Here is a 23,717-nt window from a genome sequence, read left to right as displayed (position 1 = left end):
GGCAGGGTGGGGAGAGTGAGACAGAGAGAGAAGCAAGCCAATAAAGGCAGGGTTGTCAGGCCACTTCCAGCACCGGCACCGAACACTGCATCCCAGAGCACGCCCGGTTACCCCATCAGAGAGGGGAATTTATCCTCCGACAGCTGCTGAGGGCTCCTTCTAAGGGCATTAACTCCCTTGAATTTCCAACACGCCCCCTGTGTTCTCAGAGCCAGGGGAAAAAAAAAAAAAAAAAGCCTCGGGCAGAGGGTTGCAGGTGTGGGCAGTCAGTAGATTCCTCCAAGTGGAGATGAAGGCCAAGGGGACGTGGCTGAGCACGGAGAGGGCCTGCGGTGATTCCGTGGTTAGTCTCTGATTTCGCTCTTTGGGCGGAGCTTCCCTATCCTCCGTGGCTCGTGGATGTGGCCCCTGCCGGGTTCTACCTTGTCCATTACCTCCAAGGCCACCTGTGAGGTGAGCAGTGCGGAGACTGCCCTCTTGCGGAGACTGAGGAGGTTGCAGCCCATTTTCGGCCGCTGCGTCTTTGGGGCACCCAAGGAAGGACTCATTGAAGGCTTAGGCAACCAAAATTTTTTGTAGTCTGAATTCAAGAACTCTTTGGTCGTAGAATTCCTTCAAATACTTAGTAAACTGAAGATTTCTTTTGCAGTCATTTTTACGTGCCTGTATGCTTACGTGGGGTTCTCTACCAGACACAATTCCCAAGCCCAATTTACTTCTTTGCATCCTAACCCCTAGGCTTCTCTCCCCCAACTTAGTGGAAACCACCTTGAAGCTCCTCTGGGAAAGAAAGGTGCCTGAGCATGAAGAGCATAGCCTTAAAGGACTTTTGCTACAGTGGTGAGACTGTCGAGAAATCTTAATGGGCTTTGTTTTGCTCAAAGCCTTTTTTCCATGTTATCCCTTACTCTTAGGGTTCAAAGCAGAAAGCTCCAGATTTCTGGACTCATTCTAATCCCCTTCATTTCTGTTCTTGAACTAGCCAATTATTGTCTGAGTTTGACTCTTCCTTGCACAGACTCATTAAGCAAAACCAAAAAGAACTGGGAATTCCCTGGTGGTCCAGCAGCTAAGGTCCCTAGAGTCAAAGCTATGGTTTTTCCAGTAGTCATGTATGAAAGTGAAAGCTGGACAATAAAAAAGGCTGAGCACCAAAGAATTGATGCCTTCAAACTGTGGTGCTGGAGAAGACTCTTGAGAGTCCCTTGGACTGCAAGGAGTTCAAATCAGTCAATCCTTAAGGACATCGGCCCTAAATATTCATTGGAAGGACTGAAGCCAAAGCTCCAATACCTTGGCCGCCTGATTCAAAGAGCCAACTCATTGAAAAAGACTGATGCTGGGAAAGATTGAGGGCAAGAGGAGAAGGGGGCAGCAGAGGATGAGATGGTTGGATGGCATCAGTGACTTAATGAACATGAGTTTGAGCAAACTCAGGGAGAGAGTGAAGGACAGGGAAGCCTGGCGTGCTGGAGTCCATGGGGTCGCAAAGGGTCAGATACAACCGAGCAACTGAACCACCACCACCACCAGCGGTTAGGACTCTGCATTTCCACAGCAGGGCCAGAGGTTTCATCCCTGGTCGGGGAACTAAGATCCCACAGGCTGTGCGGCTTGGTAAAAAACAAACAAAAAACACTAACTTTGCATTTTCCAACTTCTTCTAAAGCCACTGGCTTGTCACATACTTTGCTCATGAATCAAAGACAACAGTTTTATTAAGTAATTTGCCATTATCTTCGTTGGAGAAGGCAATGGCACCCCACTCCAGTACTCTTGCCTGGAGAATCCCAGGGACGGAGAAGCCTGGTGGGCTGCAGTCCATGGGGTCGCTAAGAGTCAGACACGACTGAGCGACTTCACTTTCACGCATTGGAGAAAATAAATGGCAACCCACTCCAGTGTTCTTGCCTGGAGAATCCCAGGGACAGGGGAGCCTGGTGGGCTGTCATCTATGGGGTCGCACTGAGTCGGACACGACTGAAGCAACTTAGCAGCAGCAGCAGCAGCAGTATCTTCATCTTTTCTGCCTCCAATACCAATTTTCTTGCCTTCCTCCACTGTGCTACCTACTTTAGGATCCCCAATCCAAGGGAGTAAAATTTATATTAATAATGATAAAACCATCTGCTGTACAAATTTCAATGGACTTAACACCATAAAAATCTTGTTCCCATTTATGAAATAGAGCTGGGTGGTGACCAGGCCAATGTGCCGCCCCCCTCCCTGGAGTCATTCAAAGATGCAAGATATCAAAGCCCCTTTCAACATGTGGGTTTCCAAGGTCACCCTGAGAGTCACATCCATTCCAGGTCCTTTCCAGCCAGTCAGAGACTAGAAGAGCATGGATGAGCTCCAGTGGGAGGACGGTGAGTCTCATAAAATTTCCCCTCCTATTTCATTTTCTAGAACTCAGTCCCATGGCTTCATCTAGATGTAAGGGGAGTGGTGGAAAGATGTATTCCTGGCTTTGTAGTCACAGTGCTATGCTACGGAAAGGAGGGAACCAATCTTTTTGGTGGATAGTTAGTGCATCCCCCACAATTTAAAAGAATCAGTTCAGTTCAGTGGCTCAGTTGTGTCCGACTCTTTGTGACCCCATGAATCGCAGCATGCCAGGCCTCCCTGTCCATCACCAACTCCCGGAGTTCACTTAAACTCACGTTCATCGAGTCCATGATGCCATCCAGCCATCTCATCCTCTGTCGTCCCCTTCTCCTCCTGCCCCCAATCCCTCCCAGCATCAGAGTCTTTTCCAATGAGTCAGCTCTTCGCATCAGGTGGCCAAAGTATTGGAGTTTCAGCTTCAACATCAGTCCTTCCAGTGAACACCCAGGACTGATCTCCTTTAGAATGGACTGGTTGGATCTCCTTGCATTCCAAGGGACTCTCAAGAGTCTTCTCCAACACCACAGTTCAAAAGCATTGAATTAAAACTCTTCAGCACTCAGCTTTCTTCACAGTCCAACTCTCACATCCATACATGACCACTGGAAAAACCATAGCCTTGACTAGACGGACCTTTGTTGGCAAAGTAATGTCTCTGCTTTTGAATATGCTATCTAGGTTGGTCATAAGTTTCCTTCCAAGGAGTAAATTTATTGCAGACCCCAAGCTCTCTCCACTACACTTCCAAATCTTTCCCTAATTATTTCTTTGGACTCACTAGAATAGGGGAATTGGCCAGGATGCTGTTCTTGACCTTAAGGTGAAGGACCTTGTTTACCTGATTCAATTTAAGAAGGAAGCAAGGAGAGAATGGTCAGAGTGTCTTTAAATAACTGCTCCCTTTTCTATTTTGGTAAAAAAAAAAAAAAGAAGAAGAAGAAGAAGAAGGAAGAAAGAAAGAAATCCTTCTCAGACTGAGCAATTACCAATGGCAGGTTTTGGAGATTTTTTTTTTTTTAAACAAATACTTGAAACCTGAACCTGAACCACTCTGCTCCTTGCTTCCTGAGTGAGGGTAGGCAGAGGAAAGATGGCAGGAAGGAGAAGCCTGGAGCAGTGTTTATGCAGTGGGGCACTTTCCCATTAATTACTTTTCACTTGAATAACAGGCCATAGGAGGTGAGCTGTTGGCTGTCGCTAATGGCACACTACGGAATAGGCATTGCCTGCTACAGAGACGGGTTGGAACAGGCACTCTGGGGGCCATCGTAAAATCAGTTTTGCGGAAGAAGTCACCGTTGTTTAGAACCAAACCCAATCAAACATGGAATTCTCTCCAGCAACTGATTCAGTATGAACCTAACTCTTCTCAGATTCTTTCAGTCATCAAAGTCCCTGGCCCTCTCAGCCTAGAAGGAACAAGAAAATTTTCCTTTTTTAGTAGAATGTGGACTTTTGTGATTTAGGATAAAGTCTTACACACACAGCTGACTATCTGCTCAGACCAAGTTGTCCTGATCAGATCAATCCACACAGATGAGGTTCTGATCCACACAGATGAGGTTCTGATTTGTACAAAAGGGAGGGGATTGCTCATCATGTAAAATAATTTATTCAATAGGGAAACTTATTTTTTTTTCCATAAAGACCAGACTCACAGTGCCTTTTAAAGCACAGTGCAGTACACACTCAACTTGTCAAAGGTCCAGCAGTTGCGTGAAACATACACCCTGTGATAACGGTAACGACCTCAGCCCTGGGCTCGTGAACTCTGGGCAGCCCAGCTGTTACTGCCACTAACAGGTGGTGTAAAACATAGCTCAGCTCAGCCAACTCACTTTCCAAGCCCTCCGGCAGCCGAGTGTCCCTCCAGAGAGTGCCAGCGAGCAGCGCAGGCCGCCACTCCACCACCAGCCCATGGAGCCCCGGCCGCTCCTCCTGCTCCTCGGACTCTGCTCAGGTAAGTGCCGGGGCGGGGGGCTGTCCTGTGAGGCTGAGGCTCTAGAAGCCCCCAAACCAGAGTCTTGCTTCTTTGATGCAAATACAGAATGGCAGGGCTCCAACAGTCCCAGGCTCTTCTGGCAGTTCCTCACTGATGTTGGCTTAATTGTGTTTGCGGATAAAGATTTTTTGCTTGGGTTATCCAATTAAAATAGGAGCTGCCTGCTCAGAAGCTACAAAGTAAACCTGCCATTCTCTCCCTCCATCAGTGTCTGTATGAGTCACCTGGATGACGGGATCCAGCGCCTCTGCTACCATCCCGAAGTCACTATCATACCTGAACAACTGTAGGGACTTAGCAGGGTGACTTACGATCACAAGTAATACAGTTAACTGGTCCTTTTATGGCTCTGGGAGAATTCTGAAAATGAAGAGGATTGATTGACAGCTCCATGTGCTGGAGGGAAAAACCTATTCACAACCACAACCAAACTTTCCATGTGAGAAGAACTATTTTGTAATCTTTTAAACTTCTGAAGCTAAAAAAAATTCATATGAATGCATTCCTGCCCTATTTTTTTTAAAGGACATTACTCTATGTGAATTGAACCCATAAAAATCTTGCACAGCCCTTGACCTGCATTCAACTCTGGACTGTGTCACGACACAGCCACTGAAATGCTATCCTGAATCCCAAACTTCCGGTTGAGGGAAATAGATGTTGGCTGATTGTTTCATATAAAAGTTTAGTGGTGATATCATCCCAGCTGAGAAACAAGACGGCTGACATGCTGTGATTTCCCTTCTCCAATATTGCTCTGACAAACACAGGTCTTCTGGGCAAAGGAGGTGAAGAGTTTTATTATTAGTGTTTTTCAATAGCAGAGTTGACGGAAATAGCCTAAACTCTGGTAAATTATATCCTGTGGGATTTGGACTCAATCCAACCAAAGCTGGCCTGGTGGTGATGGTGGTGGTGAGGTGTGTGTATGTGTGTATGTTTGCAAACACCACACTCAATGGAAATTCTTAAGTGATATATTTACACTTAAAAATCTTTAAGAGATCTCTTAGGACACCAAAAACCTCCAGAAATTCATGTTAAACTATTTTTTTTTAAGTACGTGATATGTATGTAGATCAAACCTAGACTTTGATGTCAGTTCACATGGATGATTCATGGAAATTTAGGGCAAGATGAGGCAATCCAACATCTCTTTTTTTATTATAGGGAAACTGAAGCTAAGAGACATAAACTGACCATCTCAAACTGACTTTGGGACCATCCCAAAGTCCCCTGTTGTATAAACTTCGGAATGTGATCAGACTCCATTTTTTATGAGCACAGTCAGAAAATATAGCCTGAAATTGGGAAGGTAGCCAGAGGCACAGCACCAGTCAAGATAAGAATTACCCAGGGCGACTATTTGTTTTTATTTAGCCGCTCTGTCATGTCCAACTCTTTGTGACCCCATGGACTATAGCACACCAGGCTCCTCTGTCCATGGGATTTCCCAGGTAAGAATACTGGAGTGGGTTGCCATTTCCTTCTCCATGGGATCTTCCCAACTGAGGGATCAAACTTGTGTCTCTTACTTTGTAGGTGGATTCTTTACCACTGAGCTACCTGGGAAGACAAGAACAGAATTCCTTTGGCCCAACCCAGCAAGCTGTCGCCCAAATAAAAATACAGATTGGACCAGTATAATACAAAAGAACACTTTGAAATTGTGGCCGGTCCCCCTACTTTGATTCAATCCCTTGGGGGCAAAATTCTCATTTATAACAGTGACACTTTTTCCGGTATTAGCTTAACTCAAAATGATCTCTGTTCTATTTATACAGCACTTTCATTACGATCTTTCCTCTCTCCCAGCTCAGGAATCTCAAGCGCTTCATCGCCACCTTCCTTATGGCATATTGCTTTCCAACTTGTTCACAGTTATTTATGTAAAAGACAAATGCCGATGTCCATGAGAGTAGGAAGATGGGATCTGGGTCAGATTCATGTCTGAAAACCTCAAAGCTCTTCAAACAGTGCTTTGCATGCAGCAAATGTTGGACAGATACATGAATGAGTTAGTGTTGCCCCCATCTGAATAAGAATGACCAACGCGATTTTGCTGAAAAAGGGAACTTTGACGTTATTTAGGTGTTTATCTGTGTGTTTGTCAGTTTATACCTGCCTTCCAAAGAAAGTATTTACTGTGATTTATTGAATCTGTGAAGAAATTGTCCATTTCTCCAGACCACACTGGAATTGGGAACAAAACCTAGAATTCTGAGTTCAGTCCTTTAAGTTTTATGTGATAAAACTTTGAGTGATACTCTGCCCTGCTTTGAGGAGGAAAAAAGAACAGAATACCAGTGAATGTGGTCTAAGAAATGGAGACCTCCTCAGGAATTCCTTAGAAACTCACGGCGGAAGGCACAGGCACCCTTGTCCTTGGCAAGGGCACAAAGGAGGGAGTCGTATCCCTGGAATGCCATCCGTGCCAGGCTCCCCAGTCCTCCCTTCTCCCTAGGTGACCTTAGGGTCCGCCTGCGTATTTTTCTGCCACATAATGCTGATCATCTGCTCTCTCTGCTACTTTCTAGCATGTTCTTCATGTCAAATTGGAATAAACTGTCACTTAAAAATAAGCAGCCCAAGATAACATCAAAGCAATAACCTGAAACCCAGTGGCCGAGGCTCAAAGTGATCCATGCCAGCACCCCCCTGCCCCCATTGTGGGCTGGGTGGGGCCAGGGGTAGACAAAGCGTAGAAGACAGAGGATTTCTGTGTCCCAAGGGGCCACCGCAAAAACTCCATCGGACAATATGCAGCTCTGAGGGGTCTCCAATGCCAGTGGGCTGGGGGAGATGCCATGTGAAAGCTCTACATGAATCCTTTGGGTTCAGACATTTCGAGAAACTAGAAATGAAAAGCTAGGCTAGCTGGGAGTTCCACACACAGAGCCCAGGAAGGTCATAATGAAGATATTTTAGCAACACTGAAAGCTTCAAAACGTTGAATGGACACAAGACGCTCGCCTTTAGGGAAGTGGTGAAGTATACAGGTCCTGTGTCTGACTGCCTCCACTTAGAATCCCACTTGTAGCTAGCAGGGAGCCATGACATGCGTCTCTGCTGTTCCGACCTCAGTTTTCCCATCTGTAAAATAGGAGTAAAGACTGACCTCATAGAATTTTATAAGGATTCAATAACGTAACACAAATATAGGACCTTTAATAAAGCTCGACAGGCTAATTAAAACATACTTTGGTGAGGATGAAAATGTTTCAGCTCATTATACAGCATTAGTCATTTCAAGCTGATCTAAGCTCAGGATGAGAAATAGCGGTGGAGAGCATAGACTCTGGGTGTGAATCCTGGCTCTACCACCAATGAAATCTGGGTCTCAATCTCCCCATCTGTAATCTGAGGATAATGACAGTCTATACTATCATTGTTACGAGGATTGAAAGTTTTAGTACATATAGCATGTAGGGGAGTATCTGACACAAAACAAGTGGGATATGTGATTATTTTTGTTGATCAATAGAAATAGAAAAGGGGACTACTTTTTACTTAATAATTGTTTTGTTGACAAACCCTTCCAAACTTAGGATCCAAGCAGAAAAATAATAAAAAATAATAATAACCTGCCTTAGAGGTGATTGGTTAATATGAACACAACTGCGGGGGAAAAAAGGGAAAGCGTCTCACTTATTTCATTTTAAAAGTTGTCTTGGCCCGGGGAAAAGGTGTGGTTTCAGCAGTAATCTGCGGAAAGGGGAGATCTGGTTACATGAATCCGGGCAGATGGATTGTGTGTCTACTTCCTCTCCCAGCCGTGAACAGGCAATCCCCAAACCACCAGGGCTTGAGTTACAGGGATCCTTCCTAAGGCGCTTGGAATTTGGAACACATTTTCTCATAGGAATAACAGCACATGTAGTTGTACAGCTTCCAGGACAGCCCACAGCACGCTCATAATATTAAAAGCGAGTTCAGGAGCACGGTGCAGAGTGACGGGCTCTAACCTCAGCTCTGCCCTAGCCGAGAGACCGCAGACAGGTCAGTGCACCACTCGGAACCTCGGGTGAGAATGTCTCTCTGCCTGCTCGCCAGGGAAGACGTGTCACGCTGGACGCCTGAAGGCTGCGGGCTCTGAGAATACCGCGTGCCATCGCCCTTCTTCCTGAAGGAAAATGTAGTAAAGATTCCTTGGAATTTAATCTGCTCCAAATAGGAGACCCAAATCCAGGTCAACAGAATATGTGATTTTCTCTCTTAGCAACTTAATTGGGACATAGATGATTTTTTTTATTTTTAAAATTATGTTAAAAATACATAAATATGTATGTAAAGTTTACCATGGTAAAATAGACATTGCATAAAATTACCATCTTAAAGTACACAATCCGGTAGCATTAGGTATATTCACAATGTTAGGCAACCATCACCACTATCTAATTCCATAACTCTTTCATCACTCAGAAGGACAGCCTGGGCCCATTAGCAGTTACTCCCCTTTCCCTGTCCCCACAGTCCCTGGCAACTGCTAATCGACTCTGTTCTATGGATTTACCTATTCTGGATATTTCGTATAAATAGAATCACACAATCCATGTCCTGTTGTGTCTGACTTCTTTTACTTAGCATGATGTTTTCAAGGATCATTCGTGTTACAGCATGTATCAGAACTTCATTCCTTTTCATGGCTGAATAACGTTCTAATGTATGGATATACCACAATTTGTTTATTCATTTATCTGTTGATGGACATTTGTGTTATTTTCACCATATAGCTGTTAAAATATTGCTGCTATGAACATTCACGTACACATTTTTTGCTTGCTTTTTTGTATTTTAATTGAAGCATAGTTGCTTTATTAGATTGTGTTAGTTTCAGGTATACAGCAGAATGATTCAGATAGATATATATATTCACGTTAGTGTGCGTGGTGTGTGGGAGTCGACTCTGACAGTGAGTGTGTCCTTCGCCATCTCAGCTGGCCTCGTCCTGGGCTCCAAACATGAGACTCGTCTGGTGGCAAAGCTCTTTGAAGGCTACAACAGTGTGGTACGGCCCGTGGAAGACCACCGCCAGCCTGTGGAGGTCACGGTGGGCCTGCAGCTGATACAGCTCATCAACGTGGTGAGACAAGAGAGTTCCCAGCACCCCACAGCACCCACGCCCAGTCCAGGGCGTCCTCTCCAGCTCCCCACTGGTCCCCCTAAAGACGAGCCTCATCTTTTTTTCAGGATGAAGTGAATCAGATCGTGACAACCAACGTTCGTCTGAAGCAGGTAAGGCAGCTGGATAAGTGTGTTCACGTTGTTCTCATTCACTCTGAAATTTAACATGGGCATTCAGCAGAAGTCAATTTGGGTAACAGGGATATGCACCAAAATGTTGAAAGCAGATATTTTGGGGTAGTGGGCTGTTTTGTGTTCATTCCTATTATTATTTTCACTTTGTGCTTTACCTGTATGTATCACTTCGTTAGGTCTGCTGGAACAAAGTCATGACCTAGACAACTTAAACAACAGAAACTTACTGTCTCACAGCTTCTGAGGCCAAAAGCCCAGCATTAAGGTGTTGATAGAGCTGGTTCCTTCTAAGGGTTCGTGAGAGAGAACCTGCTCCGGGCCTTTCTCCTTTGCTTAGAATTGGCTGTCTTCAAGTTCGCATGACTTTCTTTCGGAATATGCATCTTCTTCAACGTTCCCTTCTTATATGGACACCAGTCATATTGGATTAGGGCCCACCTTAATGACCTCACTTTAACTTAATTACCTCTATAAACACCCTATCTCCAAATGAGGTCGCTTTCTGAGGTACAGGGGATTAGAACTTTGTATTAATTTGGGGGAGACAGTTCAACATTGTGTTATCCATAATTTACTGCATTGGGCATATGTAACTTTTATAATGCAGAAAAAATATAGCACTTTTCAAAAAGTGAGGTTGCCTGCTTGAGGAAAATGTTCACAATAGGGTCATTCTCCTTTGCTAAGGTGGACAGTGTACTTGATGGCATGACTTGGGGCTACCTTTGTTTTCTCATCTGTAAAATGGGGTCAGTAATCACTCCTACCCCATGAGAACATTGTGAGGACTAAATGATGAATATGGGTTGAAACGCCTAGAATTGTGCCAGCATGTACTTGATGCTCTGTATGTGATTTTACTTCTTACTCAAGTGAAAGCCAAACTCTGAATCAAACCCTTCTTACCAGAGCACAATTTCTGTCCATACCTGAATTACCATGTCAATCAGAGCTCTTGATAACCCCAGATTTTTTCATTGTTTTTCATCGACTAAAAATGTCTTCATTTCTAGCAATGGGTGGATTACAACTTGAAATGGAATCCAGATGACTATGGTGGCGTGAAAAAGATTCACATTCCTTCGGAAAAGATCTGGCACCCAGACTTCGTTCTTTATAACAAGTGAGCAAAACAGCCAGGATGAGAAGGCAGACATTCGGGGGGGCAGGGGGAGCCCAAGTGCCCTCACGGAAGGGCTGCTACTCTCGGTAGGCGTTTCACCACTGTTCCCATTAAATAACCCTTACAAACCAAGAGCCAAGTTGACATGCTAGGGGTGCCATATGGTGTCTCATGTTATGAACAGAAACAATTATCAGAGCCAAATTGAATCAGGGCTGTGGGGTGGGGGACATTTAATCCCTGAGAACTCCTGAAGGGTATGTGGCAACTATCCAAGGAACCCAAACGTCCTATAACTGAGTTCCTTGGAATTAAATGTCCTTCCGACCAATAGGTCTGAACCTCGCGGGGTTGTTATTCGTCACCTCCTCATGGCATCCCAGGACGCTGCGTGCTGCTGATGGCCCAGGATGCCTGTGTAGCCCGTCCGCTGGATTCTGCGACAGACTGCACATTGTGAAATTATAATGTGATTCAAGACACTCTGCTTTAATGACACGCTCATTATCATACGCCCTTCATTTGTCAGGGAATGTTCGTTGCAAACAGCATCCTCCAGGCAGCAGCACTGGCCTAGAGGATTTGTGGCCTGACAGTCTGCAGCACGCGTCTGGGGTGAGCAGGCTGTGCATACTAGCAGACTCTCCAGGGAAGATGGCCAGGGCTAGTTAGCGGACATGATACCCTTTAAGGTGACCCTCCCCAACTTTGATATTTTATTGCATATTTTCCAATCAGACCTGGGATTCAAGCTTGAGCCGAAGTATCCCATCATTTTGTGTAAACTTGGGGACAGGTGTGCTGATAAGGAAGAAGTGTCTATCTCTCAGGGTTAAGTTTATCTTTCACTTAGAATCTAAGCGAAGCAATTAAAACCCTCTGGTCGTTTAGATCAGCTCAATCAGAAACACTCTCACAGGGGAGAGAATCCCATTTCACCTGCTTGGAAGGAGAAATGTAGACCATCCTCCCCCTCAGCTCTGTTGGGAGGATCTAAAGCTGCGTAGTTTTCTGAATAGAGCCTCTTCTCAGTCCCAAGGAAAAATCAATGGGGAGAAAATTTCTTGGTTTATAAAATGAGGCATGACATATCCCATATGGGGCGCCAGGCAGACCCCACTTACTTTTCAGCCCCTAATTTTACTATCCTGCTCTCTGCTAAGGCCCTAGGGGACAGGCCATTTGGGGGATGAGTAGATCTGCAGGGAGAGTTTCTTATCTTTCAGTATCCACCATGCTGTTTTTTCAAATGAGAAATTATTGCCAACATTTGAAAATAGGAAAATACATCAAAACCTGAATTTTCAGCCCCTCTGCATGCATGCTCAGCTGCTTCAGTCTTGTGACCCCATGGACTGCAGCCTGCCAGGCTCCTCTGCTCATGGAATTCACCAGGCAAGAATACTGGAGCGGGTTGCCATTCCCTTCTGCAGGGGATCTTCCCCACCCAGGCCAAACCCATGTCTTTCACGTCTCCTACAGTTCTGTACCACTAGGGCCACCTTGGAAGCCGTTTAGCCTCTCTAGAAAATTCCAACATTCAAAAATATGAAAACTTTGGATTAGAAATCGAGATTTCCAGCTTCCAAGGAAGGATCAAATATCAGGCAACATGGAGCCTTCACTCCCACGCAGACACACTTCCTTGCCGGGGTGCGGGGCTCTTGCTTTGTGAGGCTCACCTCTCCCTCCTTCCTCGCTTAGCCTGGCCTAGAGGCATCTGAGTTTGTGATTCTGCTCCACTGGAGTCTAAATAGTTCTTTCAAAGGTAATAGAACCCTCTTTAACATGCTTATCACAGTAATGACCCACTAGCCATATTTTTATTTAAAATTCCTGGATTTTTCCCCCAATTAACTTTTGTAAAAGAGCTTTTAAAGATATTTTTTAAACTGATTATTCTGCTGTTCGCTGCTGCAGGGACTGTTCCTCTAGGTGAGGAGAGCGGGGGCTCCTCTCTAGTTGCGCCTTCTCATTGCAGTGGCTTCTCCTGTTGCAGAGCCCGGGCTCTCGGGTGCAGCGGGTTCAGTAGTTGCGGCGTGTGGGCTCAGCAGTCGTGGCTCGTGGGCTTTAGAGCACAAGCTCACTAGCTGTGGCACAGACTTAGTTACTGTGGGACCCTTCCCGATTAGGAATCGAAACCTTGTCTCCAGCACTGGCAGTGGACCCTTTACCACTGAGCCAGCAGAGAAGCATCCCCAGTCAGCTTTTAAAGTGTATCAGAGACGGCATAGATGGAGACTGGGGCTTCCCTGGTGGCTCAGACAGTCAAGAATCTGCCTGCAGTGCAGGAGACCTGGGTTCGATCCCTGGGTTGGGAAGATCCCCTGGAGAAGGGACTGGCTACTGACTCCAGTATCCTTGCCTGCGGAATCCCATAGACAGAGGAGCCTGGCGGGCTACAGTCTGTGGGTCACAAAGAGTTGGAAAGGACTGAGCAACTAACACTTCTGCTTTTCACTTTTTCAATGTTACAAATACTACTGAGGACTGGGGGAAAAAAAAAGTCTGGGATGCAGTGGATCTGTATTAGCACTTAGTTTTTTAAAACTATAGATTCTCAGATTCATCCCCAGATATCCTGATTCAGTGCTTAGATTCAGTGCTCAGGAATCTATATTTAATTTTTTTTTAATTGAAGTATAGTTAATGTGTTAGTTTCTAGTGTACAGTATAGTGATTTGGATTTTTTGCAGATAAATTCCATTATGGGTTATTACAAGATGTTGGGTATAGTTCCCTGTAATACACAGTAAATCCTTGTTGCTTATCTATTTTAAGTATAGTAGTTTGTATCTGTTAACCCCGTGCTCCTAATTTGTCCCTCCCCCTCCCCTTTGTTGATCATAAGTTTGCTTGCTGTACCTGTGAGTCTGTTTTGTATACAGATTCACTTGTATTATTTTCTAGGTTCAGGAATCTGTATTTTAAACAAGCACCCCATGATCCTTATTATCGGGCAAATTTGGAAAACACGGCCATAGATAAAAAGCAATGCCGCTCAAAAGAAAACTTCTATAATTAGCACCTGAATAATTACCAGCTGTCTCCTGTTAACATCCCCAAGCAGAACTGAAGGTTCATCTGTCACTTGGAGCCCTGTTCTTCTTTTATCCCAACTGTAGTGCAGATGGTGACTTTGCTATTGTCAAGTTCACCAAAGTGCTCCTGGACTACACTGGCCACATCACATGGACACCGCCCGCCATCTTCAAAAGCTACTGCGAGATCATCGTCACCCACTTTCCCTTTGACGAACAGAACTGCACCATGAAGCTGGGCACCTGGACCTATGACGGCTCTGTGGTGGTCATCAACCCGGTACGTGATGACCCCTTGGTAGGAGTTGGGATGCAGCAAAAGCAAGACTTAGGTCTCCAACTCTGCCCCTACATTTTCGCAGGCTCGCTGCGTCCACTAGCTCTTCAGGGATCATCTACCTTCATGCTTTTCAATTGCTTGGGCAAGTTCTTGACATGCTACAGAAGAGAACAATCTGGGGCTTACATAATTTCCTATGCCCAGACTACTCAGGCCCAATAATTCTGATTGAATCAGCCTAGGGTGGAGCTAGGGCACCAATAGGTTTTAAACCTCCTAGTTCAGTTCAGTCACTCAGTCGTGTCCAACTCCTTGGGACCCCATGGACTGCAGCACGCCAGGCCTCCCTGTACATCACCAACTCCCAGAGTTTACTCAAACTCATGTCCATTGAGTCGGTGATGCCATCCAACCATCTCATCCTCCAGCATCCCCTTCTCCTCCCGCCTTCAATCATTCCCACCCAACATCAGGGTCTTTTCCAGTGAGTCAGCTCTTTGCATCAGGTGGCCAAAGTATTGGAGTTTCAGCTTCAGTGTCAGTCCTTCCAATCAACATTCAGGACTGATTTCCTTTAGGATGGACTGGTTGGATCTCCTTGCAGTCCAAGAGACTCTCAAGAGTCTTCTCCAACACCATAGTTCAAAAGCATTAATTCTTCAGCACTCAGCTTTCTTTATTGTCCAACTCTCATATCCATTAATGACTACTGGAAAAACCATAGCCTTGACAAGCTGGATCTTTTTTGGCAAAGTAATGTCTCTGCTTTTCAACATGCTATATAGGTTGCTCATACCTTTTCTTCCAAGGTGTAAGCGTCTTTTTATTTCATGGCTGCAGTCACCATCTGCAGTGATTTTGGAGCCCTAAAAAATGAAGTCTGACACTGTTTCCACTGACTCTCCATCTATTTGCCATGAAGTGATGGGACTGGATGCCATGATCTTTGTTTTCTGAAGGTTGAGCTTTAACCAACTTTTTCACTCTCCTCTTTCACTTTCATCAAGAGGCTTTTTAGTTCCTCTTCACTTTCTGCCATAAGGGTGGTGTCATCTGCATATCTGAGGTTATTGATATTTGTCCTGGCAATCTTGATTTCAGCTTGTGCTTCTTCCAGCCCAGTGTTTCTCATGATGTACTCTGCATAGAAGTTAAATAAGCAGGGTGACCACATATAGCCTTGATGTACTCCTTTATCTATTTGGAACCATTCTGTTGTTCCATGTCCAGTTCTAACTGTTGCTTCCTGACCTGCATACAGATTTCTCAAGAGGCAGGTCAGATGGTCTGGTATTCCCATCTCTCAGAATTTTCCACAGTTTATTGTGACCCACACAGTCAAAGGCTTTGGTGTAGTCAATAAAGCAGAAATAGATGTTTTCCTGGAACTCTTTTGCTTTTTCAATGATCCAGCAGATGTTGGCAAGTTGATCTCTGGTTCTTCTGCCTTTTCTAAAACCAGCTTGCACATCTGGAAGTTCATGGTTCAGGTACTGTTGAAGCCTGGCTTGGAGAATTTTGAGCTTTGCTAGCGTGTGAGATGAGTGCAACTGTGCGGTAATTTGAGCAGTCTTTGGCATTGCCTTTCTTTGGGATTGGAATAAAACTGACCTTTTTCTAGTCCTGTGGCCTCTGCTGGGTTTTCCAAATTTGCTGGCATATTGAGTGCAGCACTTTCACAGCATCATCTTTTAAGATTTGAAATAGCTCAACTGGAATTCCATCACCTCCACTAGCTTTGTTCGTAGTCATGCTTCCTAAGGCCCACTTGCTTTCACATTCCAGGGTGTCTGGCTCTAGGTGAGTGATCACACCATCGTGATTATCTGAGTTGTGAAGATCTTTTTCGTACAGTTCTTCCGTGTATTCTTGCCACCTCTTCTTAATATCTTCTGCTTCTCTTAGGTCCATACCATTTCTGTCCTTTATTGAGCCCATCTTTGCATGAAATGTTCCCTTGGTATCTCTAATTTTCTTGAAGAGATCTCTAGCCTTTCCCATTCTATTGTTTTCCTCTATTTCTTTGCACTGATCACTGAGGAAGGTACTTTCTTGTCTCTCCTTGCTAGTCTTAAAGCTCCCAGGAAACTTGAATGTATAGTCAACATGGAAAAAAATCCCAATAGTCCCAACCCACTTATTTTTTATTTTTTTAAAGATTTTTTTTTGGATATGGGCCATTTTCAAAGTCCTTACTGAGTTGTTACAAAATCACCTCTGTGCTGTTTTGGTTCCCTGGCAGAGCAGCACTGGGACTCCAGCTCCCCAGCCAGGAATCAACCCCACACCCCCTGCAATGGAAGGTGAGGTCCCATCTGCTGAACTGCCAGGAAAGTCGCCAACCCCCTTCTTTTACAGGAAAGGAACATACACAAGATCCCCTCCTAGGTATGCAACAGCAGTGGAGTCTGTTGCTTTGTCGCAGCTGATTAGGAAACCCTGCCCCTCCTCATGGTGACAAGGCTGGGATGTCAAAGTTTCATTCCATGTCCTCAGGAGAGCGACCAGCCGGACCTGAGCAACTTCATGGAGAGTGGAGAATGGGTGATCAAGGAGTCGAGGGGCTGGAAGCACTGGGTGTTCTACGCCTGCTGCCCCTCCACCCCCTACCTGGACATCACCTACCACTTCGTCATGCAGCGCCTGCCCCTCTACTTCATCGTCAACGTCATCATCCCCTGCCTGCTCTTCTCCTTCTTAACCGGCCTGGTGTTCTACCTGCCCACAGACTCAGGTGGGTGCAGTTGCCGTGGTGGCAGCTGCTGACGCTGGGGGATCTCGCGCTGCTATTTTAGGGGAAGCCAGAAATAACCATGGCTGATGAACAGATACAGGCGGACAGACCCGAAGCACCAGCCCTGGAAGGGTGCATCACTGGCCACGTGGTGAAGGCCTCTGGGGCAGACCACAGGGCCGGCAGAAGTGTGAGCTGAATGTGACCCTGAAGATGCGCACACACAGCGGGTTAAGTGAATAACCACCAGCACCTGTTTGCTGAATACCTGCTGTGTGCCCTGAAACACGCTGGGCAAGGCGTGGACCACAGACACCCCAGGGCCCCTTCCCCCATGAAGTCGCTTGCTCTCTGTGACTAACCCAGGTCTTGCCTCTTTCGTCTACTGCTTGCCGCTTGAAAATAGCTTTTGTGTATCTCTTCTCCACATGGCAGTATCTCTATACATAAGACCATACTTCCCAAGTGGCAATTCTTTCTCCTGTATCAGTCTGGGGCTCCTGCTGAGTAATCACATCTGTGACATAATTTCACCAGACACCAACGATCTAGAGAGAAGGGGGTAAGGAAACACGCATGTCTGCCAGCAAATCACTGCTCTCAAACAATGTAAGGCAGACAAGTAGGAGAAGAAGAAAGATAGTAAGATAGTCCTCAAACTTATGCCAGAAAACAACTGTATCAAAATGCCACAGGAAAAACCCCACAAAAGTCTAAATCCAACTTTCCAATAAGGAAAAAAAAGCTTACACATTCACTCACTCAACAGATACCTGTTAAACAACTGTTGCAAGACAGGGATAAGGTAAAGAACAGGGCAGAATTTGCCCCACAGAATGTATGTTCTAGGGGATTGTATTTGTTCTTAAACAAATGATCACAAATATTTTTTCAACTTTATAATCAAATGAAGTTTCTCAAAGTGAAGAGAGAGAACACTAGGTGGGTCACTATGGAAACTAAACAGAGTTTCTGTCAATATTAGATGATTTATGCCAGAAATGCATTTAGAACAGAGACAGTCTGAGAAGTGTCAGCTACTATTATCACTAATCGAGAAATCTGATGTACTTTGACCCATGTTTTACATTTATAATTCTGTTTCCTGTTTTACTTTTGAAGACTTTCCTATGCACCAGAAATTGACAACTTCTTGTTTCCTCCACGCTGGATCCTGCGTATATCACTAACATCTGAAAGCGTCCAGAAAGGGCAAGTTCCACACTGGAAAGCAGGGCCATATGAGGGTTTCCCAGGACACAAACAGCAAGACCAGCCCAAGGAAAGTCCCTTCCAAAGGCTCTTTACTGCCTCAGAGCTGATCAATCCCCACAAAACTATTCCAGTGTCATTCACTCCCTGGCTTTCTTGTTTACTTGTCCAGGCAAGACACCATCCGGGAATTGTTTGCCCTGAAATTGTAGGGCCTGGGGAAAAGATTCAGGGGAAAGGGAATCCCTTGGCCCTTAATGTGGGGGAAAAAAAAAAAATCGAAACATACATACACACAAAACAAGTCATCCCCTTAGAGAATATGAGAAAGTGAGTGGTGTGAAACCACTGATTTTGTCCTTTCTCAGCTTTGGTCTTGCAGCTTGCTTCCATGGTGAGAAAGATACATGTGCTTCTGACCTACACATCCATCTGCTGAGTAACAAGTCGGCCAGGCTGCAGTTCAGTTTTGTGAGGTTTAAGACATTCTGCTGCAGACAGAAAAACTGCCATCTGGGTTCTCACTTGCCACCCAGAACCTCTCTGGTTTCCCTGGATTCCACCAAGAAATAGAATTCTGGGGCGTGAGATGAAGTAGCATATCCTGCTTGGCAGCATCGGACGGAAATGCCTGCCACTTGCCATTGTCAGCAGAGTTAAGTGCCAGGGTCTCATAAGAAATACTGCAGAAAGAAACTCCCAGTGTGAGGCTTTGAGAACAGGCCAGTCGCATTCCTCTGTCACCCTTGGGCTTCACTGGTGTGTTCACTTGCTAGGTCTGCCTTCACAAAGGACGCCAGGCTGGTGGCTTAAACAACAGAAATTTATTTTCTCATAGGTCTGGAGGCTGGAAATCAAGATCAAGGTGCAGCAGCATTGGTCTCCTCTGAACCCTCTCTTCATGGCTGGTAGATGACTGGCTTCTCCCTGCACCCTCACATGGCCTTTCTCTCTGTCTGTGTCTTAATCTTTTCTGATAAGGACGCCAGTCACCAAAGACCCAGCCTAAGACCTCATTTTAATTTAATTACCTCTGTAAAGGCCCTGTTTCCAAATACAGTCTGTGAGGTGCTGGGGTTTGGGGCTTCAACATATAAATTCACTGTCAGTTGTTCAGTTGTATTCAGTGCTTTGTGACCCCATGGTCTGCAGCCCGCCAGGCTCCTCTGTCCGTGGGATTCTCCAGGCAAGAAGACTGGAGTGGGTTGCTGTGCTCTCCTCCAGGGGTCTTCCCAACCCAGGGATCGAACCCGGGTCTCCTACCCTGCAGGCAGATTTCTTACCGGCTGAACCATGTAGGAAGACCTATAGATGTGGGGGGAGAGCAGTTTAGCCCCTAACAGGCGGGTTGCTGTGTCTGCCTCCTCCTCGTTTCGCCCAGGAGAGAAGATGACCCTGAGTATCTCTGTCTTGCTGTCCTTGACCGTGTTCCTTCTGGTCATCGTGGAGCTGATCCCTTCCACCTCCAGCGCCGTGCCCTTGATTGGGAAGTACATGCTGTTTACCATGGTGTTCGTCATCGCATCCATCATCATCACCGTCATCGTCATCAACACACACCACCGCTCCCCCAGCACCCACGTCATGCCCGAGTGGGTGCGGAAGGTGAGTGAGCAAGGCACCGGGACACTTTGCACAGGGCAGCCTCAAGTCTGCCCTTCCACGCGGCCAAGTGGCATCCTAGGTAACCCTGCTAGGCACTTGGAAACAAAAAGGCTTTCTTGGGCTGTAGGGGCTTTGGGGGAGGAATTTTTCTGGACTCTGACTGAAGATAAATAACTCATGTAGCCTCCCCGGGGAGATAAGAAAACCAGAATTAACAAAGCCCACTTCAATGTCAACCTTAAAGAGTCTCTTTGTTTAGAAAAGACAAATAAATCACTATCTTTTAATTCAAATACCATGAAACCTTGACCTGTTTGTATGTGAACAGACTGATAATTTCTTTGCTGGCGGAATCATCTGCTGAGACTAGAATAAGGGCTGGAGACTGGCAGGGCGGCGGGCAGGGTGAGGTGGCTGGGCTTGATGAGAGATTGTCAAAAAGTTAAGTTTTAATGAAGAACTTGGTCTCATATATTTATTTTACTGAATTTTAAAATGTGTTGACATTTCAGGTATATCAGTTCTTTCATACACATTCACTCAGACACGAATGTCCCAGCTTTTGTGCACAATGCAAAAGGTTTGCCACAAACTGACAGAGAAACTGCTGCTTGCAATGCATTCTTTTGGGAGAAGTAGTCTCTGCTTCTCTAAAGGCTGTTAAGTAACTCCTAGCAATACCTATAGCGCTTCCCAGGTGGCGCGGAGGTAAAGAACCTGCTTGCCGATACAGGAGACACAGGCGACTTGGGTTTGATCCCTGGGCCAGGAAGATCCCCTGGAGGAGGAAATGGCAACCCACTCCAGTGTTCTTGCCTGGAGAATCTCATGGACGGAGGAGCCTGGAGTGCTGCGGTCCATGGGGTCACCAAGAATCGGACACGATTGAGCACAAGTGCAGAAATACCCATGCTGCATTTCTTCAGGAACCAGAAACAGAAGAAAACAGTCTATCTGTTTTGTGGGGTTGGAACCTTAATATTTTTTTTGGCAGGAGGGGCCCTTTAATCTTTCGGTCATGAGAATAGGGGCTTTGAAGAAAGCCAAGTGCTTATAGGGGGTCTGGAAGCTTAAGCATCAGTGGTTTCTTAGGAGTCTAATAGCTGCACACTTGCTCCCTCCAGTGGCCAACTGCTGGCATTACAGGATCATCTCAGCCTTAGTCATTTAACAGGCCACAGGACACTGATGAATCTGAGAAAATCTAGTATGGTCCTTTTGTTTTAGGGACAAAAGTAGCTGAGGCGTAGAGAACCTGAATGACTTGCCTAAGGTCTCATTGCTTATTCACAATCATAGTTTGATGCTTGCCCTGCTGACAATAATTCCCATACCTGGACTTCTTTTGTATTAGGTTTTTATCGACACAATCCCAAATATCATGTTCTTCTCCACGATGAAAAGACCATCCAGAGAAAAACAAGACACAAAGATTTTTACAGAAGACATCGATATTTCTGACATTTCTGGGAAACCAGGGCCTCCACCAATGGGTTTCCACTCTCCCCTGATCAAACACCCCGAGGTGAAAAGTGCCATTGAGGGCATCAAATACATCGCAGAGACCATGAAGTCAGACCAGGAGTCCAATAACGTAAGCTGTGCGGCTTGAGATCCGCACCTTGGGGTTTAAAGGGTCACGTGCTTAAGCACAGAGCGTCTGACGGGTTTGGCTTGATGGGAAGGTTGGCATTCAAGGGGCAGCTACTGACGTAAGATGTGCCTGATGACTCACTAGGCCATCTCAGCAAGTCGTCACATTGTGAATAACCTCTTTAAAAGATAAAAATCACAGTGCCAGTGGAGGGAGGATCCACAGTCAAGGGGCCCCTGGATGACGGATAGCACGAACGTTGCGAGTCCGCCATCACCTTCAGGATGTTCTGACATATTCTCCTCTCCCAGGCGGCTGAGGAATGGAAGTACGTCGCGATGGTGATGGACCACATTCTCCTGGCAGTCTTCATGCTCGTCTGCATCATCGGAACCCTGGCTGTGTTTGCAGGTCGGCTCATTGAATTAAATCAGCAAGGATGAGTGGAAAGCTGGGCTGAACCTCCGCACCAGGGAGATCTGTCTAGTTGGATACATGCTCACTTATCAGATATTTAATTTTCTGTATTTATTATTCATGGCAACGGTTTATGTTTACATAAGGTTATGGCCTCCAAGCGTGTTCACATTGCTTCTCCCTTCACTCCTGCTGTGGCTGCCTGGAGAGTGAATCCTTTGCAGTAAGTGAACCTAGATTGCTACAAAAGGCGTTCATTTCCAGCAGCATCTGGAAGAATTTTGCCCATGATAACTGAGGTTTTCTGATAGTTTAAAAATAACTTTTTAAAAAAATTTTAAGCAAAGAGTCCATTCTTTGCTTAATAGTCAGTTTTGTACTTACTAAAAAAGCCCCATCTGCCAGGCCCCCAAAGAAAAAGCATTTGACTTAGAGAGAAGGAAAGCAATAGAAAGACAACAGGGAAATTCTAGAATGGCCACCAAAATACAAACTGCCTCAAAAACCCAAGTTTTGAAGTTTCTGGAATTTGGAGGTGAGGGAATGTCTTCCCAATCTAACACAGCACCTGAGTTTGATGTTTGGGGTTTGAGGGAAAAGAGTAACTAACCTGAATGGAGTCTGGGGCCAGGCACTGTGGGAATGAGATCACATGTATTTTTTTTTTTTTTTAATCCTCATAACTCTGTAAATGTCCCTAGTTTATAAATAAGAAAACTGAACTTGTGGGAGGTTAAGTTCATTATCCAAACTAGCAAGTAGAACCGACTTTTGAACCCGGATCATGTGGATTCACAGTAGCTCTGAGCTGGGCTGGTTCATCGCTCACTTGCTCTCTGGATCAACCCTGGCTGCATCTGGGCCATCCTGTGACTCTGGTCAGTGTTTTTGAGGAGGCTCAGTCCTAGGATTAGCCTTCTTCCTGCCTTCCCAATTAAACCACCGGCCGTTCCCCCAGTCTTTATCCCAACCCTGTTTGAGGTTCTAGTTCTATGAATGAAATCACAAATGTGTGCACATACCATCATTTCTACAATTCTGGACACATGAGTAGGAGAGGAAATGGATTTCCTTTCTTCATAGCAACCTACTGGCAGTGCACCCCAGTACTAGCAAATGTACAGCCCTGGGCTCAGTAATGACCATCATCCCCAGAACACATCTGATCCACATCAGTCCCAGAGAGAGTGGGGAATGGCAGTACCAGGCCACCTGTCTGAACTCAGGCGATTTCAATCTATGTCTCCTTGGCATTTCCCATGACACACCCATGGCAGGACTGAGTGCCTGATTTACGAGTAAACTAAAGGGAAAACAGTTTGGCATTTCCTCAAAAATCGAGGCATAGAATTATCATATGATCCACCAACTCCACTCCTAGATATACACCCAAAAGAACTGGAAGCAGGACTTGAACAGATCTGTGGATACCGATATTCACTGCAGCATTATTTATAATAGCCAAAAGGTAAAAAACCACCCCTGTCCATCAGCATAAGAGCAAATGCATGAGGAAGGAAGTTTTTATAAATACTGTAATATGGATCAATCTTGAAAACATTATGCTAAGTAAATAAGCCAGATCGGAAAGGACAAATATTGTATGGTTCTGCTTATGGGAGGTACCTAGAGTAGTCAAATTCATAAAGACAGAAAACAGAATTGCAATTACCAGGGTTTGGGGAGAGGGGTGAGTTATTGCTTAGTGGGTAGAGCTTCAATTTGAGATGATGAAAAAGTTCTGAAAGTGGATAGTTGTGGTGGGTGTACAACATCGCGAATGTACTTAATGCCACTGAACTGCACGTTTAAAAATGGTTAAGATGGTAAATTTTGTGTGCATTTGACCATAATAAAAAATAAAAAAATTGGTAAGTTTCATGTTCTGTATATTTTACAACAATTAGATAAAAAAGAGGGGAAGAGAGATTCAGTACCTAAATCTGCTTGCCTAATTTATCGCAGTCCCCTAGGGTTCACTAATAATTCAGAGAAGGAACTTGAAAGTCATGTTGTCCATTCTAAGGACAAGGAAGCTGAGGCTCCCTGATCAGTGACTTCC

The 23,717-nt window shown here is 45.3% G+C and overlaps 1 protein-coding gene across 1 annotated transcript; it reads left to right on the top strand.

The window, feature by feature from the left end:
* On the top strand, window positions 4,239-23,506 carry CHRNA1 (cholinergic receptor nicotinic alpha 1 subunit). Its single transcript, XM_005675941.3, has 9 exons — window positions 4,239-4,348; window positions 9,328-9,473; window positions 9,581-9,625; window positions 10,663-10,772; window positions 13,898-14,093; window positions 16,590-16,827; window positions 19,421-19,644; window positions 20,999-21,238; window positions 21,550-23,506. Exons 1-9 carry the CDS (start codon window positions 4,306-4,308, stop codon window positions 21,679-21,681), a joined length of 1,374 nt encoding a protein of 457 aa, XP_005675998.2. The 5' UTR covers window positions 4,239-4,305; the 3' UTR covers window positions 21,682-23,506.

This window comes from Capra hircus, chromosome 2 (assembly GCF_001704415.2).
Source record: "Capra hircus breed San Clemente chromosome 2, ASM170441v1, whole genome shotgun sequence".
Classification (NCBI taxonomy): domain Eukaryota; kingdom Metazoa; phylum Chordata; class Mammalia; order Artiodactyla; family Bovidae; genus Capra; species Capra hircus.
The sequence above is the reverse complement of the archived record's forward strand: the minus strand, read 5'-3'. Positions and strand labels throughout refer to the sequence as shown.